General features: G+C 50.3%; 1 protein-coding gene across 9 annotated transcripts in view; it reads right to left on the minus strand.

Annotated features, from left to right (window-relative positions):
- Positions 1-237: 237 nt before the first annotated feature.
- Positions 238-16497, minus strand: part of DNMT3A (DNA methyltransferase 3 alpha) — a 103733-nt gene continuing 87473 nt past the window's right edge. For 4 of the 9 annotated variants that reach the window (XM_070379223.1, XM_070379222.1, XM_070379224.1 and 1 more), the window contains 10 exons: positions 16236-16320; positions 14322-14467; positions 13425-13515; positions 13098-13246; positions 12001-12086; positions 9772-9922; positions 8972-9090; positions 7835-7972; positions 5894-6004; positions 239-2113 (listed from right to left, as the gene is read on the minus strand). In XM_070379223.1, the coding sequence (XP_070235324.1) occupies positions 2077-2113; positions 5894-6004; positions 7835-7972; positions 8972-9090; positions 9772-9922; positions 12001-12086; positions 13098-13246; positions 13425-13515; positions 14322-14467; positions 16236-16320 (1113 nt within the window). In that variant the 3' untranslated portion in view covers positions 239-2076. Of the gene's footprint in view, positions 5384-5893; positions 6005-6264; positions 7973-8971; positions 9091-9771; positions 9923-12000; positions 12087-13097; positions 13247-13424; positions 13516-14321; positions 14468-16235; positions 16321-16497 lie in introns of those variants that run through there. The other 5 variants (XR_011466015.1, XM_070379225.1, XM_070379227.1 and 2 more) reach the window with 5 other exon arrangements.

Raw genomic sequence — 16497 nt, forward strand, 5'->3', positions numbered from 1 at the left:
TCTGGCTTGTAGCTGTAGATCTCCAGCTTCTCTCTCACACAGAATCTTGAGTCTTTCTCACTGAGATGAACACATTTCGGAGTTTGTCCAACAAAAGACTACATTTGTTTCCTTCTGAACTCTGAGTCTCAGAGCTGAGGATTGGGCGGACACTCAGGCAAACATGTCAGGATCCAACCACCACATTCATCTACTTTGCCCAGTAAATTTCATTTCTGGGAATGTATCTTAAAAGAAAAAAATACAAAATATAGGGGGGAAAAGCCAACATATAAAGATATTTATTGCAGCTCTATTTATAGCTAAAATAAAATGCATATGTATATATATATATATATAAACAAACATCCAACAAGAAAATGCCATGCAGCCATTTTTAAAAAAAGAATTCTACATCAACACTGAAAAGTATGAGAGAAAAGTAGAAGTTAAATACACATTTACAATTTTGTAAAGAAAATAAAAAGTGCCCATGGGGTCGGGGGGAAGCCTGTTATTTTCTTTTTCTCTAAATTTCCCCTTATAATTTCTTTCAAAGCTACCAGCAAAGTGGTGCCGTCCTAAACCTCCCCCAAAATCTAATGTAGGAAAGAAACCTTGAATAGCCCTCCCTTAAGAGAAGAAACCGTTGGCTGGATCTGCTTGGCGCTTAGGATGGAAGTGCAGCATGAAATGGGGGTCTTAGGGAGGAGATGTGATGGGAAAAGCCCGATTCTTCTGTGTGTTCAGATCAGTCTCTTAGATGGGAGGATAGGGAACTAGTGACCGTCAGGCAAAGAATCATGAGGACAAAGGGATGTCGTGTGTGGACAGGCTCTTCCAACCACAAGGCACTGTCTACTAGCAAGACAGTGCTGAGGAGAGACGGGTCAGCCAGAAGAACCCAGACTCGGGGTCTCGGGGAAGCCCAGCACGAGCCCCAGTGGCTGTTCAGCACCTCTTCATCAACCAGGTTTGCTGCACTCACGGCAGCCCTAGTACTGCTGGCCAGGCGTGAGACAGGATCTCCCTACGCTGAGCTCAAACCTCTGCCTACAGGCCCCTCTTCCACCTGCCACATAGACCGACCCCGCATCACCCCACCCCCGGGGCTCGCCCTGTCACTGTCTGCACTCATCCCTCAATTCTCCCTTTTTCAGGCCAAACGCCTGTGTCTCACAGGGTCCATTGCCCAGTCCAGACTGTCCGCCACACCGCTGCTCTCTTCTGGATGCCCCTGTGTTTGGGGGAAAAAACCCAGAGAGGGGAACAGTGCCCATGACCAAAGCCCTGTGACCCCTCTGATGATCGTCTTCCCCGCTCAGCCTTGGACATAATTTGCTTTTCTAGCAACTGCGCCTCACTAACTGATCTTTGACCTTCCAGTCAATCAAACCACCCTTTTTTGCATCTGGTTTACAATCCTTATCGAATGTTCATGCAGGTGATGTCTTAAAGGGAGGAACTGCATTGTCGAAACCCAAAGCTAGGACCTCCCGATTGGGGCACTTAAACCTCTCTGGGGAAGGCTGAGAACAGTCATGTCAGGGGGAAGGAGACGCAAGACAAAAGGACATTATTACGGTGCTTTTTCCGTTTTTCTTTTTGCACAAAAACAGTCCATTTATTCAAGTGTTCTCCAGCACAAGTACATTAGAAAGGAGCTTTATTATATTCTTCTGGGCACAAAAAAAAAAAATGTGATGAAGGCGGAATTGACAGACTTTCTACATCTGCTGTACGCACTGACCTCTTTATAATTATTTCATAACAGCTATGTCACGAGCATCACTTACACAGAGATACAACAGGACACGGGGGCGTGGCGGTGGGGACCCACGTGGGGCCTTATCACACCCCCTCCCCGATGTCCCAGAACCAGACTGTGAAATGTACATTATTATTGTCAATAAATAGAGAAGCAACCCTAAAAAAAAAAAAAAAAAAAATACAGTGGTGAAAGGATGCTGGAACCAGGAAGAAAAACAACAACAACAACAACAGAGAGTCAGAAGAAGAACTGAAGAAAAAGGAAAGAGGACTGGGAAGGGAAGGGTCGGGGAGTAAGTCCTGCATTTAGCTGCGTGGAATGTGCAGTCAAAGTGTTCTCCCGCCGGGGTCAAAGCGAAATCGTCTGTAACAGTAAAAGTTATTACCAAATCAGCTACGGAGTTTATTCTTCAGTATGAATACATGATTTCCCACAAATAAGTAAGCACCCGCTACTTCAATGCCTCAGCTAAAACACATGAAATCGTTCATTTAGTTTTCAAGTACAAAGTTAAAATGCCTTTTTAATAATAATATATCAGAGTAAAATAATAGTCTCTTTTAAACTCCACTACAAGAAAACAAAACAAACAGTCATTGTCCAGACAGCAGACTTAATTTAACAATATATATTTTTAATAAAATGTTTTAGCACCTTGTTGAGTCACCTCCTCCCTCTGCGTATTCTAAGGAATTTCGGTATTTTTGTGGTTGGTTGGATTCTAGGGCTGTGCTACCAAATCAGTCTGTGAAGTGAAATGGGACTCAGGTGATGCTTTCGGATCCCTGCTCATGTTCTCGGGCCCAGGGCTGGAGGCCATGAGACTGGAGGTTGAGAAAGCCACCCTCCCATGCCCCTCAGGGGAGTTTTCCAGTTAGGGGGGTTACAGGAATCTGGGGGCTTCCGCCAGGGCAATTTAGCCAGTCACGACCAGCCAAGGACCTTCCATCCTTGTCCTCACTGCTTCTGACCTGCTTGTCAGTCCCTCTCCCCTGGACTCCACTATCGAGGGCCAGCAGTAAACAGGAGGTGGCCAACCAAAGGCCTGCTCAGCCGGGTCTCTGGAACACACAGTGCAAGAGGGGCTGACCTCACATCCTAAAGACCCCAGCCTTCCTTTACCAAAACGTAAAGATCCAAGAGCTTCTGCTAGAACAGTGGAGTCCATTCTTGATATAAACCTATCCTCTTTCCTCTTAGATCCTCCAAACACTTATGGTTAATCCTTGCCCCAGCAGGGGACAGCTGGGGAGGGGGAGCCATTCCAGCTCCACACCATCCCTCCAGAGGTGGAGGAAAAGAGAGCAGGAAAACTCCAGTGTCATCTCTGACCACAAGTGCTGGAAGCATCCAGACTAGACCCTGCCCGATGACAAATTCAGATTCCTCATCTCCCAGGATCAAAACAGGGCCTAGCTAGAAACCCAGTTCTCACCAGCATCTGGGCTCTGCTGACCACAAGTAACAACCAGCTCTCGTCAGATCAGATCGCGGTGCCAGGCAGGTCCCATGGCCCTAACCCTGCAAGTTCCCTGAAAATGACACCTCTTAAAGACACCACTGCCACAGCATCTCTGCACCAGGCAGGACAACAGGAATTCAAAACCGCCTCCGAGACCCACTTTTTATATAACTTACGTCATCAGTGAGATGAAGACTAAGACTACTCCCTGGATGGCTCTGCTGAAAGAATCCTTTCCTTGCTCCTGTTGTACACCATCCTGTGCTGGAGATGCTGGGCTATTTCCATCGGGGTTTCCCCAGAATTGCCAGTTGCTCGGGAAGTAGGGGGAGACTAGTTCAATGTCCACTAGCCTTCCTTCCTGCTGGGTCGGCCTGTCCCCATCCGTGTCCTACAAACTCATCAAAAACCCACACAGGCACCTTCGCCAGCCAACCTCTCCCAGGCCCATCTCAAATGCAAAGTGGCCCCCTGTACTCTTTTGGGAAGTCTTTCTAGAAAGTTCAACAGCAGGAAGGTTCTGGGGTCTAGAAAGACAAACGGACAGTGGCACACCCAGGTGGCTGTCCACTGACTCCAAGACCCCACCAGCCTTCACCCCCAGCTGCCCAGCCTACACACTTTGGCTGGTCCCCAGGGAAGGGGGTCAGCACCAACTAGCTCGAGGCCCCCCGAGTACAGCAGCTTATGGCCGAGGACCAGCTTCCTCCTTGGGCAGGCAATCCCCAGCTCTGTGACCCCAGCCAGTCCCCCCAGCCCAGAGCCACAGATCTCTTTGGCACCACACTCTCCTTGGCACCTGCAATAAGTAGGGGGTACCACCCTAAGTCCCTGGAAACCCTCCTTTCCAAGAATTTGTAAATGAGCCTGCTCAAGAGAAACAAAACTCCACCAAGAACATGCTCCAGAATTTTCCAAAGGCCTTCCTGGTTTCTCCCACTGCACTGTGTCTACCAATGATCCCCCACCTTAATCCACGCACAACCTTGACTAGGTCTGTCCAAGCACAGCTCTCCTTTAGAACGTATCCCCAGAAGCACCCCGGGGGTTGGAAGGAGATTGTGAAGAGCACCCCAGCCTGGCCAAGTTGGCACATTCCCAAGGTCCCCTTGGGACCTGCCAAGTTCTACTGTGGCACCAAGCCCCCGGGTGTGGCTGGAAAAAAAGCTGGCGATTGTTAATGCTCATCCCTGCAATGGGGCCTCTAGCCAAGTCAGGTTGCCAGACAGGAGGAACAAGGATCAGCCACAACAAGCAAGCTGGCTCGCCTATGCTGACCCCTCAAGGCTTGCCACATCCTTGGCTACCAAGTTTCTTCCCCATGCAAGCTCCCTGGATGGAACTTGGGCCACTGGGAAAAGCAAACTCCTGCACACAGCAGCAGACACATGGCCTAGGAGAGCCCGAAGGTCCACAGAGGAAGAGACAGTCCGGACACATGCTGGGAAGACCTTAGCATCGGCCGCCAGGGGAGGGAGCACCTTGGACTGTCTGTGCAGCCCTCCTCCCCCGCCCTCCAGAGTCGTGCTGGTGGGCTCCGGGCGGGAAGATGGAGCCTGGCTGGAGATGGAGGGGAGCAGGGTGAGCACCACAGTTGGGTACAGACTCCAATGAGGGAGGGGCAGAGGGAACCCCCCACCCCGCCACCAGCTGCTCCAGCCCCAGGGGAGCCCACCATCACCACCTGCCATCACCGCACAGAGCTGTAAAAACCAATCTGACAAGGAAATGAGTAGCTTGGGGTGTGGGACTAAGCACCCCCTAAAAGGAGTGGGAGACCATGGCCACCAGCTGTGAGCTTACTCCTGAGCAATGAGCAAAGGATTCAAAGCTTGGTTAATTTTTTTTTTTTAACCAATTACTAATTTGCTTTATTCCAATGATGAGGTTCGCTGTCCCATTTCTTTCCAATGGAAGCCCCCTGGCCAAGACAGCCCTGGACGTCAGATTCACTTTGGACGGGGGAGAATAAGTAGGGGGAGCTGAGGGCTGACTTGACTGGTGCCTAGGGTTGCAGGTCAGTGTCACAGGTTGCTAACAGAAGAATCTTTTGACATCACCAGGGGCAAAAGAGATAGAACGCTACCTGCTAGAGGAGAGCACCTGCTAAAAGAAAACCTCCTCCTTTTCCTGTCTTCAGCACCTAGCAACTTCTGGGATTGACAGTCTACCTGCAAACAGGGCAACAGAGGTAAAGAGCTGCAGGGCCGACTCCGCAAAGTCCTGAATCCTGGGGAGAAGAGCACTGGGAGCTCCCTGGCTGTGTGTGTGTGTGTGTGTGTGTGCACGTGCATTTGTTATGCATCGGTATAGAAACATGTTCCTGTGTGTGCGTGTGGGACTGATTGATTGGTGTGGGGCTTATCTGCAGTGGGGCCCGAGACTCAGCCTTCTGAGCCTCCTTCCCCCACTCCCCACGACATAATATTTCTTATACATGACCCTATCTATGTATTTATATAGAGCCTATCACCATAGGCCCTATCTTTCTAGGGATGCGAACATGGGACCATGTGCTTGAAAGCACACCTCCCAGCCCTGCCAGTCCCAGGAGGTGCCATTCCCCCCTCCCATTATAAAATATATATCTCTATATGCCACATATCTACACCCCATCTATTCAGGCAGGCGTCTGCCCGTTGGGCCCTCACCCTGGAGCCACCCACGCCATCCCTGCCTACCGCCAACGCCAGGCCGCCTGCCTCGGTGGGAAGCGGAACCAAGTGTCGTGCACTTGGGGCTCCAGGTGCTGCCGACTCGAGGTAAGAGCACAGCTTTCATCAGACCAAGTACTAGAAAAAAAATACACACCACTCCGATCACACACGCGAGGAGAGAGGGGCCTGGTCCTCCCTCCAGCCCTGACACACGTGACTTGAGAGGAGGGAAGCAGAAGAGAAGAGGGATACGCCCGGAAGGCCGGCCTCAGGGACACCCCCCGGCCGCTCAGCTGTTGCCCGCCACGCCTGGTGGCCCACCTGGCCCGAGGGGTGGGGAGCCAGGGCACCAGGGCCACCACTAACTTCAAAGCACCCTGCTCCCCGCACCTTGGTTTGAAACCTAAAGGGAGGGGGGGTTGGGTTTTTGTTTTCTTAAAAGAAAATCTGAAAACAAACGTAATTATAACCAGAACCATAAGAATAATTATAACAAAAGGTGTCATCAGCCTCCCAGTATAAAACTGCAGCCTTTGGAGATGACCAAAAACATCACATTCCAGGGGCCGGAAGCCGCCTTGTGCACAGAGGGTGGATGGCGGGGGCCTCATAAAAGAACACACAAAAAGCGACTTAGACAGGAGAGCACCAGTACGTTTTGTATGTTTTTTTATTTGCTCCAGGTGGGGTGTGAACTGTCACCTGCCCGCACCCTGGATTTTTTTCTGATCCCACCGCAAGAAGCCCTCAATTCGGCTAATGTGAGAAATTGGGAATGAAGACCCCTCATTCTGCCATCTTGCTGAGGGAGTCTCCTTTTTGAAAAAAATCAAAAGGTTATTGCGTGAGCCTGGATGGATCCCACTCTCAGCTTTCCACGGTCCCGACCACCGAATCTCACCCCCTTTTTTTGGCAGGGAGAAGCGGGAGAACGCTGTTCCCAAATGCTCCTTCACACCTTGTTAAACACCAAGGGGAAATCAAAAACCCCACCACGGAAACGGTTCACCTCCAAGCTGTCTCCCTTTCTCCATCCTTGGTTAAAACCCTTTGCACATAAGGCAACGTGGAAGCTGATGTTTTTACTCATCTCGCTGTTGTAAAGCACCATTATGAAGTCGGGTTGTACAGTAGTTAACAGTACCTTTTATATATATATCTCATTTCTATCATATATATATAAACTGTAAACAAGAGGTAACAGCGGCTTCTAGAAACTGATTTTCTTCAAGGTTTCCTGTGTGGTAGGCACCTGAATACTGTATAAAAGGGTCTTGTGTGGTGTTCTCGTCTCTCTGCTGCTAGCTGGGTTGTGATCTGCATGACCAGGAATGGTGCTGGCAAGACAGCTCAGTGGCTGGAAGGGGACTCTGCCACCTGAGTGTCTGTTTTCTGTCCCCTGCTTGTGCTCCTATCTGATCAGGCTAGAGACAACAACAAAAAAAAAGATATATAGTAAAAAAAAAAAAACAAAACCCAATATATAGATTTCTATAGAATTTCCTTTTTTCCTTCTCTCCCATCTTTCCTCTGCAAGGTATGGTTACTATTTTTTGTTACTGATTTTTTTTTTTTTTTTGCAATAAACCCTCTTGTTTCAGTCACAGCAAGAAACAAAAACCCAAACAAACAGAAAACCCCTCTGAAAAGAGTAGAAAACAAAAGGTTTGACCAGAAAAAAAAGGGGTAGTGGGGGTGGGGAGGGAGCTTGGTTTTGTTTTTAAATAGGACTGAAGATTAACATTGAAAAATCAGGAGATGATGTCCAACCCTTTTTGCAAGGCAAAGCCCTCCGGAATTTCCGCCTCTGTGGGGTTTGTTTGTTTTGTTTTAAATTCCTTTTTCTCTTCTGGGTGCTGATACTTCTCTCCATCCTCACGTTGTTGGTGTTTTGTTGTGTTTTGTGTTTTTTGTTTGTTTGTTTAACCTTGTGTCACTACCTCGGTTTGCCCTCACGTCCCTTACACACAAGCAAAATATTCCTTCAGCGGAGCGAAGAGGTGGCGGATGACCGGCACGCTCCACGACCGGCCCAGCAGTCTCTGCCTCGCCAAGCGGCTCATGTTGGAGACGTCGGTATAGTGGACAGGGAAGCCAAACACCCTGGGGAGAAAAGGCAGAGAGGGGCAGGGGTCAGCGCCGGCCTGGGGCGATCCTGTGTCTGTGATAACCAATTCAAGTCTCAGGCGCCTGGCTACTTTCTATGGGTCTGAAGGCAGGTTAAGATGATGACTGCTGAGAGATTTACCACACAGCAGAAACAAACTTGTGTGTGTACTCAGTTGTGACTGACTCTGCAAACCCCATGGACTGTATACAGCTCACCAGACTCCTCTGTCTATGGGATTTCACAGGCAAGAATCTTTCACAGGCAAGATTTCACAGGCTGAGTGGGTGGCCATTTCCTCCTTCAGGGGATCACCCCAACTCAGGGATCAAACCTGCGTCACCCACGTTTCCTGCATTGGCAGGTGGATTCTTTACCACTGACCCACACAGGAAGTCCAGACACAAAGTCAGTGTTTGTGAAAAACATATCCAGGACACGCTTAACCTGAGACTGAGATCCACAATGGGCATCTCAAGTCTGTAATAAATATACATCCCTGTATCTTCCCACGCCCACCCCTAGAGGACAGAAAACTCTGCAAGGACTCCCAACTCATGCCTGACGTCAGGAGTTCCGGCTTGCTCTGCTTGTGTGTTAAACGTCTCTGTTTGGCTAAATCGCAGTTACCCCAAGAATGAGGACTTGAGTCCAGTCTGCACAAATGAGGGCACTGAGGCTCTAAGGCCCATCTGCTCCCATGCTGTCTTGGTCTACAAAGAACCTAACATGAGCAGTGTGAAGCAGGAAAGCTTCTGCAGCTGCAGTGTCTCCTTGGAGTTGAGCAGGACTGCTGGGAGCCAAGGCTCCAGGGACAGATTCCTAGATGCCCCCCACTTTAGCCCAGCCTCAAAATGCAGAGTCCTCCCCAGGCTTCCTTCCCATTGGGAAATGCCTGGGAAAACAAACCCACTGCTCACACGATGTCTGCAGGGGATCTGAGCCTGGCACAGAGGCTGGGATCCCACCCCCCCACCAGCACAAAGAGTGGGTACCTTTCCATTTCAGTGCACCATAAGATGTCCTCTTTCTCATTCATGAAGACGGGGAAATGCTGGTCTTTGCCCTGCTTTATGGAGTTCGACCTAGTAGTAATGGTCCTCACTTTGCTGAACTAGAAGATGGGAGAGGAAACGGGAGATGAGCACTCATCTGCAGCTGACAGCAACTGCCACGTCCAAAGCCTACACGGCCTGCTCCATCCAGGGGCCAGGGTTGCCCTGCTCTTCCTCCTACACAGAGGGCACCAGGCCGTCCTCACTCCAGTCCTGCTGGCCAAGGACTAGAGAGACAGCAGCTTGAGTCACCATCCTTCCCAAGTCTTCTAAGAACTGTTTTTCTTCCCAGGAGTAATGATTTGCAGGCAAAAGGATGTCAAATTACCCAGGGGTGCAAAGACACCCCTGAGGTGCCAGCAGTCCCAGGAGATTTCTCCAGAGAAATGGAACTGCCACATCATAGGAGAATCTGCTCTGATTCTCCAAAGATGCATTCTCCAATCATGCAATGATGATCCTGGCCTGGTAATTCAAAAGCCCAGGAATCTTGGCCAAGACTCCTTAGTGTCTGCCTCCCACGGGACCAGCAGGGTGACGCTCAGCAAGGAACGGTTGCAAGCAGCAAGGATTCCAACCTCTTCCCCTGCCCTTCAGGCTTTTCCCCGGACCCTCCCCCTCTGACCAACTGCAACCCCCTGAGTTGCATCCTCCGCAGGCAGCACACAGCCCTGGTGCTGCTCCAGCGCATCCTGCCCTTCTCCTTACCCCTAGCAGAGGGCTTTGATGCTGGGGCTAACCTTGGCTATTCGGCCGTGCTCCAGACACTCCTGCAGCTCCAGCTTATCATTCACAGTGGATGCCAATGGCCTAGGAGGCAGGAGAGAGAGGGTAACGACCGAAACCAGGAGAATGGCAGGGATGCACTCTCGGCACTGACCCAGCAGCCATCTGATTCACATGGAAAAGTAAAGAACCCCCATCAAACTCCCCCAAACACAGGCACAGACACTGTGGCCACTCACGGACACAGGGCCATCAAGCACCAAATCCTTTAAGGTAAACTCAAAAGTGGTCCCAAACTACAAATAAACAGGTAACGCCTGCCTGCCAAGAAAGGAAAACACCCAATTATTTTTAAACCTGTTCCCTAAAAATAGACTGCATCTGAAAAGTACTCACCACAAAGCAAGCTTTGGCATGACAGAATGTTCTGTATTTCGACTATGGTGATGGTTACAGGTGTGTACAGTGGATGACACTCATCAAACTGTACTTGCATGTACAGTTAACAAGAATTTAAATTCTGCACAGTCCCCAGAAGACTAAAATTCCGTGACACTCAACGTGTCACGTCTCAGAAGGCAGACCAGATCACTAAGTATCACTTTAGGTGATGGCCTTTTCTGACATTTAGGATTACTTACTAGAGGTTTTACACAGTGGTCCACCAGCCAGGACCCACGGTCAAACTGCACCTCCAAACTCCGCTCTGTTTATGTGCACATGTGCATGCACACCCACCGACACACACACACACACACACACTCTGTACTTTGTCCCTTTGTGCTTGTACTCCGTCCCCTGCACTACCTCCGCTCCTCCTGGAAGCTCAGAGTTCTAAAATTTTAGGCTTGGAAGAAGCAGGTAAGAAAACCCCCACAGGCCCAAGGTCTGTCAGGAGACGACGACTTAGTGACTCTATAAAAATACTGGACTACATAAGCCAATCCACTTTATCCAACATGCAGACATCCTGGGAAGGTGAGGGGGACAACAAGACAGTTTTTAGGTCAGCTGCCCACTGACCCACCTCCTTCCGAGCCACAAGCCCTCAAGAAAGACAGGAGCTTTGCCAAATGGGTCTGAGACTGGGAAGTTCCTAAAACCTCCCGCTATTGGCAGAGAAGCATAGTAGATGACTGAGGTCAGGTTAAATGGTTCATCTTAATTTATAAGGAAACCATGGAGATTTAAAATCCACACTTGGGGTAGGGGTGGGAGGCAGTTCGGGAGGGAGGGGACACATGTAAGCCTATGGCCGATTCATGCTGATACATGGCAAAAATCACAATAGTGTGATTATCCTCCAATTAAAATCATTTTTAAAAAACCAAACTTAAAACAGTCTGGAAAATACTTCTCTTTGTAATATATTATCATGACTGGGGGAGTCTCCCTCTGCTTCTGAACTGTTGACTCTCAACCAGAATTATTTTCTCCTCATAAAGTGAGTGAAGTTGGCTCAGTCGTGTCAGACTCTTTGCAACCCCATGGACTGTAGCCTGCCAGGATCCTCCGTTCATGGATTTTCCAGGCAAGAGTACTGGAGTGGGTTGCCATTTCCTTCTCCAGAGGATCTTCCCGACCCAGAGACTGAACCTGGGTCTCCTGCATTGGAGGTAGATGCTTTACCTTCTGAGCCACTGGGGGAGAAACCTGGTGGTTTCTTCTCATAGGTCTTTTTATAATATGACTATTACACTGAAGAAATAAGTTTTCTTCATTCCTGGACATTAACATCTCTGTGCAACCTACACAAAGAGCATCTTCCCCAAAAAAGGACTTGATGCCAACAATGTGTGTGAACAGTAAGTGGAGCAGGATGCTCTAAGCTGTGTGGTGGCTGCTGTTTCAAGACGCTGTCTCTGGAGCCAGTATGGCCCAGCGGCGGGCACCACTCTTTCCCATTCCCAAACACATCCTCCATGGCTTTACCTCAGGAAACTAAGGACCAGCTGACTCATCACCAGTACAGGAGAACCAACCCTGTAACTCAGCAGCACGATATATGGTCTTCTGTGTCAAGAGTGTGCTTTTTAAGGGTCCTATCTGGGACCACTAGTTTTTCGATTCTTAGCCAAGTTATTTTCTACACCCTGACTCCCCTTCTTCCTCAAGGAAAAGGAAAGACGAAGAACTTGGCAGAGCAGCAAGCTGGTCTGCAGGGGAGGCTGGCCACCCCTCGTGCCATCATCCTGCCTGCAGACACCCACCCATGGCCACCCGGGCACAGAGCTCTCACCAACCTGTTCATACCAGGAAGGTTCCCCCAGAAGTAGCGGGCCCTGTGCGCAGCTGACACTTCTTTGGCATCAATCATCACAGGGTTGGACTATAAAACAGGAGAGAGACAAATATTATAGTGTGCCAGGAAACTTGTTAGTTTAAAGCCTCAAAGGCTCTCACTTCTTTCTCAGGAGGCCACACTGACAGCCTGAAGCTCCCTGGAAAAGCCAGAATCAAACTCAGCTACATTCCACATGCTCCCATGGGAACATTCTAGACCCACACATGGTCCACACTGCCAAGATGGAGATGTTCTACCTGCACTGTTCCATGTAGTAGCCACTGGCCCACCAGGTGCTGATGGTTGGGTATTTGAGGAGGCTGGTGCGACTGGGGAATCTTAAAGTCAGTTTAATCGCCACATGTGGCAGATGTCCACCTCGTTGGACCACACAGCTCCAGCTAACCTGGAGGCTTTGGGAAAGTACCTTCCAACAAGTTTGGAAGTCTTTACTGCATGTCCAGATAGTGAGCCAAACAGACGCCTGCTCCAACACAGTCAACACCAGCTTGAGGGGTCTGACCCCAAGACTTGGGCACACAGACTGCTCAGCCAGAGAAGGGCTCTGGCCCAGAAACCCTCTGCACAGGCCCAAACTGGGCTCAGCCAAGTTGGGACCCACATTACGTGAAGTAAAAACTGAGATAAACCATGTTTTCTTCCCAGGTGGCATAAAGCACCCATCATGGTGCCTGGGAGTGAGGACAAACCATCCTAGTTGGGAAAATTGATTCTGGCATCTCAAAAGGTTTCCCCAGGGAAACACCACATAGACCTCCAAGCCAAGGAGTCTGGCACTCCACCTTGTTTATGACAGTCAAGTCCTCCAAGCACTGAGGCCACGCTGATATACCACCTCTTAAGAGTGAGACCACAGCTTCTACTGGGGTGGGCTTCCTCCTCGCCTACTTGGGAAGCCCAGAGCTTCCCAACGGGCCCCTTGCAAAGCAGAAGTTCCCAGTCCCCAGCTCCACAATGCAGATGAGATAGGGATAAAGCAGCAGTCCAAGGTAGAAGCCATTAGTGAGCTGGCCAAACCAAGGGTGCTGGCTATACCTCGAGAAATCGCGAGATGTCCCTCTTGTCACTAACGCCCATGGCCACCACATTCTCAAAGAGCCAGAAGAAGGGGCGGTCATCTCCCTCCTTGGGCCGCGCATCATGCAGGAGGCGGTAGAACTCAAAGAAGAGCCGGCCAGTGCCCTCTGAGAGGTCGGAAGAGAAAGCCATCAGCTGGGGCTGTCTGCAGGAGACAGTGGTGTGGCTCGGGCACGGGGAGGGCAGGGTCGTTGGGAGTAGCCGTCCCAGGGCAGAAATATCCAAAGAGGAAACCGATGTGCGGAAGCGCCAGCTCAGGAGGCAGAGGGGCGACGATGCACCTACCGTAGAGTCCCTTGCGGGCGGGGTTGACGATGGAGAGATCGTTGCAGGGACTGCCCCCAATCACCAGATCGAACGGGCCCCATTCCTGGATCTGGGAGGATAAAGGTAATGTGATGGGCCTGATGTCCGGGGACAGAGGCGGAAAGGAAGAGAGAAATGATCTGTGAAGTTGGCAAAAAAAAGTACTTCGCTTGGGAGAGAAAAGACCCAGATGCTTGTATGCTGTCTACACACACATACACAATCTCTCTCTTTCCACCCATGGACAAGTTACCGAGGCTCTCTGGGCCCAGTTTTCCAGATAGTAAAGTGAAGGGATTGAACTTGACATCTAGGAGGCCGGCAAGGAAAACAGCCACGCAGGGACAGTAGTTCGGGCTGTACCAGATGAAAAGGGCCCTGTGCCCTCTGAACCCTTCCAATGCCCTTCAGGGTCTGGGATTCAAGGTCTACATGTTTACCTGGAAAGGCAAGGGGCCACTCACAGAGGACCCCACCAGACCCCACTACCGCGACAAAATGCAGGCTGGTGAAGCTGTGGCTAGCAGTACCCGGAGGACGGGAACCTACTGTAACCCACAACGCTTCACTCAAAGGGGCCCAGAAACCAGCCAGGGAGGAGCCCAAGCCCTAAAGGCCTGGCCCCCCAAGTCCCAGCAGAACCTGCCCAGCCTCTTGAGACAAAAGAGGGAGATGGAAGAGAAGGAGGGAGAGTTCAAGCGGGGAGAGGAACATGAGAGCAGTGGGCGCCGGCCCAGGAGCTGAGTGACTGGAAAAGGGGGCAAGCCCAGGGGCTGAGTGAGGTAAAGGGGCGGGTCCAGGAGCTGAGTGCCGTGAAGGGGCGGGCCCAGGAGCTGAGTGACGTGGAGAAAGGGGCGGACTGCGACGCTGACGTACATGCTTCTGTGTAACGCTGCGGACGTCCCCGACGTACATGATCTTTCCCTGGTGCCGCACCATGCCCACCGTGATGGAGTCCTCACACACCTCGGAGGCGATGTAGCGGTCCACCTGAATGCCCAAGTCCTTCAGCACCAGAAGCCCTGTACCAGCCAGCAAAAAGCAGTCACTGGGTCACCTGCCCGCACCCTGGTCTTCACAGGGGGTCCCTGCGGCAAGCCAGACACGTGAGTCAGAGTCAAGCCCAAGCCCCACCCTGCCCAGAAGGCTGCCCAGAAACTTCCGGGTCAATTGGACTTATCAGTAACAAAGACACTGAGGCTGTTACCGTTGAGGCTGTCTCATGCCTAATTGGATCTATTCAGAAAACATTCCAGACAGGACATTCCAGGGCTTTCTGGAACCAGGGGAGAACAACAGCTGACTCTGGAGTGGGCTTTCCTTTGCTATTTCTATACACGTGTCCTTCCCTGGCCCTTAACATCAGGCTGCAATTCAGCCATCCAACAACACTCAACATAAACGCCCCCTGCTCTTAAATGGTTTCACTGATGCCCACCCCATTCCATGGCCCCCAGGATGGCCTTCCCGCCTCTGTGAGCCCCCAGCACTCGGGCACCCTCTCCACCTCAGAACACCACGCATGCCTGATCCAGCCCTTCTCTTGGGTCTTCAAGGCAGAGTGGGTGGTCTCATTAAATGTGCTTCCTCCTGAGCTAACCAGTATTCACACCTCCTGACCAGGACCCTTCCACAAATGCTGGCTGGAACAGACCACCATTCAGAACAGACCCTGAGAGCTTCAGGAGACCCTGTGATCCCCCACTGCTCCCAACAGATCTGCTCCCAGCAGACCTCCCTACAAGGAGCCTGCCCAGCCTCTTGCAATGTAACGCTGCTTAAGGAGGCTTCCAGATTCTAGCCTGGGAAACCAAAGCTGTACATGAACTCCTCTAGGTTCACACAAACAGCACTGAGCTAGGTACAGAAGACACACATCCGTCCGGGGGACCAGCCCCACCCTCTGGCCAAGGTCTCTGGGCCCAGCCTTCCCATCTCCCTCTGGTCCTAGGACAAGTTCTGAGGAGGACTGTTCTTTCCTAAAGACTGAAAAGCCTCAGCCTGGGGGCAGGGCAGAGGGGTGGATGTCAGGACTCAGGTTAAGAACCACATGAAATTAAAAACTGGCTACACAGTTAATGGGTTAAGTATATAAAGACGCACGTATGAGAATGCTTGTTACGGCACTGCCCAGAAGAATCAGGAAAAAAGTAAACCACCCAATAGGGGTTTATTAAATTATGGTACTTCCACTCCAAGGAATCCTATGTAGCATTTACAAATAACATAGTCCTATATTGGTTATGTGAAAAACAACTGATAACACTATAAATGAAATGGCAAGTTATAACACTATGCATTTTAATATCTACATATTATATAAACATACAAGCCCAAAAAAAAATCTAAAATCTAAAAATGTAAAATGACATATACCAAAACACTAATTATATGATTATGGGCAATTTAAATATTCTTTAGACTCTTTTGTTTACAGTTTGTTTTTCACTGTGACTTATAATCAAAGCACAACAGGACTGTCTATGTTTTTACTTTGGTGGCCAAGTCTGTCCTTTGAGGTTTTGTGAAAATCTTCAATAATCTCTGACCAACAACTGCTCCATTTTCTGCTGAAGAGCCCCCTAGCCCTGCCCATTTAAGGGAATGCCCACTGAACATGCTGGTTTACCACTCATTTTCAACTTCTCACTGAACACAAGAGTTTCCTCCTTAGGCTAACATTTTAACAGCTGTAATATTAACTGTCACCCTGTTTTGCCAGAGTGACATATCCACAGTCCTCTGAGCTCAGCTCCCATGTCCTAGGACCAAGATGCCAACCACTCTCACCTGTAGCAATTCCATCGAATAGAGACAGCACCCGGATGGGCTTCCTCTTCTCAGCTGGGACAGGTGGGTAAACCTTCGGAGGATCCTAGCAGCCAGCACAACAGGCCAGGTGAGCATCCAGGAATGTACTGCAGACCCACACCTGGGGCAGGCCTCTGCCAACTGTGAGCACTTGGGCCCTCCGGACCCCCACACCCCTGGCTGGCAGCGCAGGCGTGGCTACACAGTGCTCAGGACCTCAATCCAGTGCTCTCGCTTTGGC

The sequence above is a fragment of the Bos mutus genome, chromosome 11, assembly GCF_027580195.1.
Source record: "Bos mutus isolate GX-2022 chromosome 11, NWIPB_WYAK_1.1, whole genome shotgun sequence".
In the NCBI taxonomy this organism is placed as follows: Eukaryota; Metazoa; Chordata; class Mammalia; order Artiodactyla; family Bovidae; genus Bos; species Bos mutus.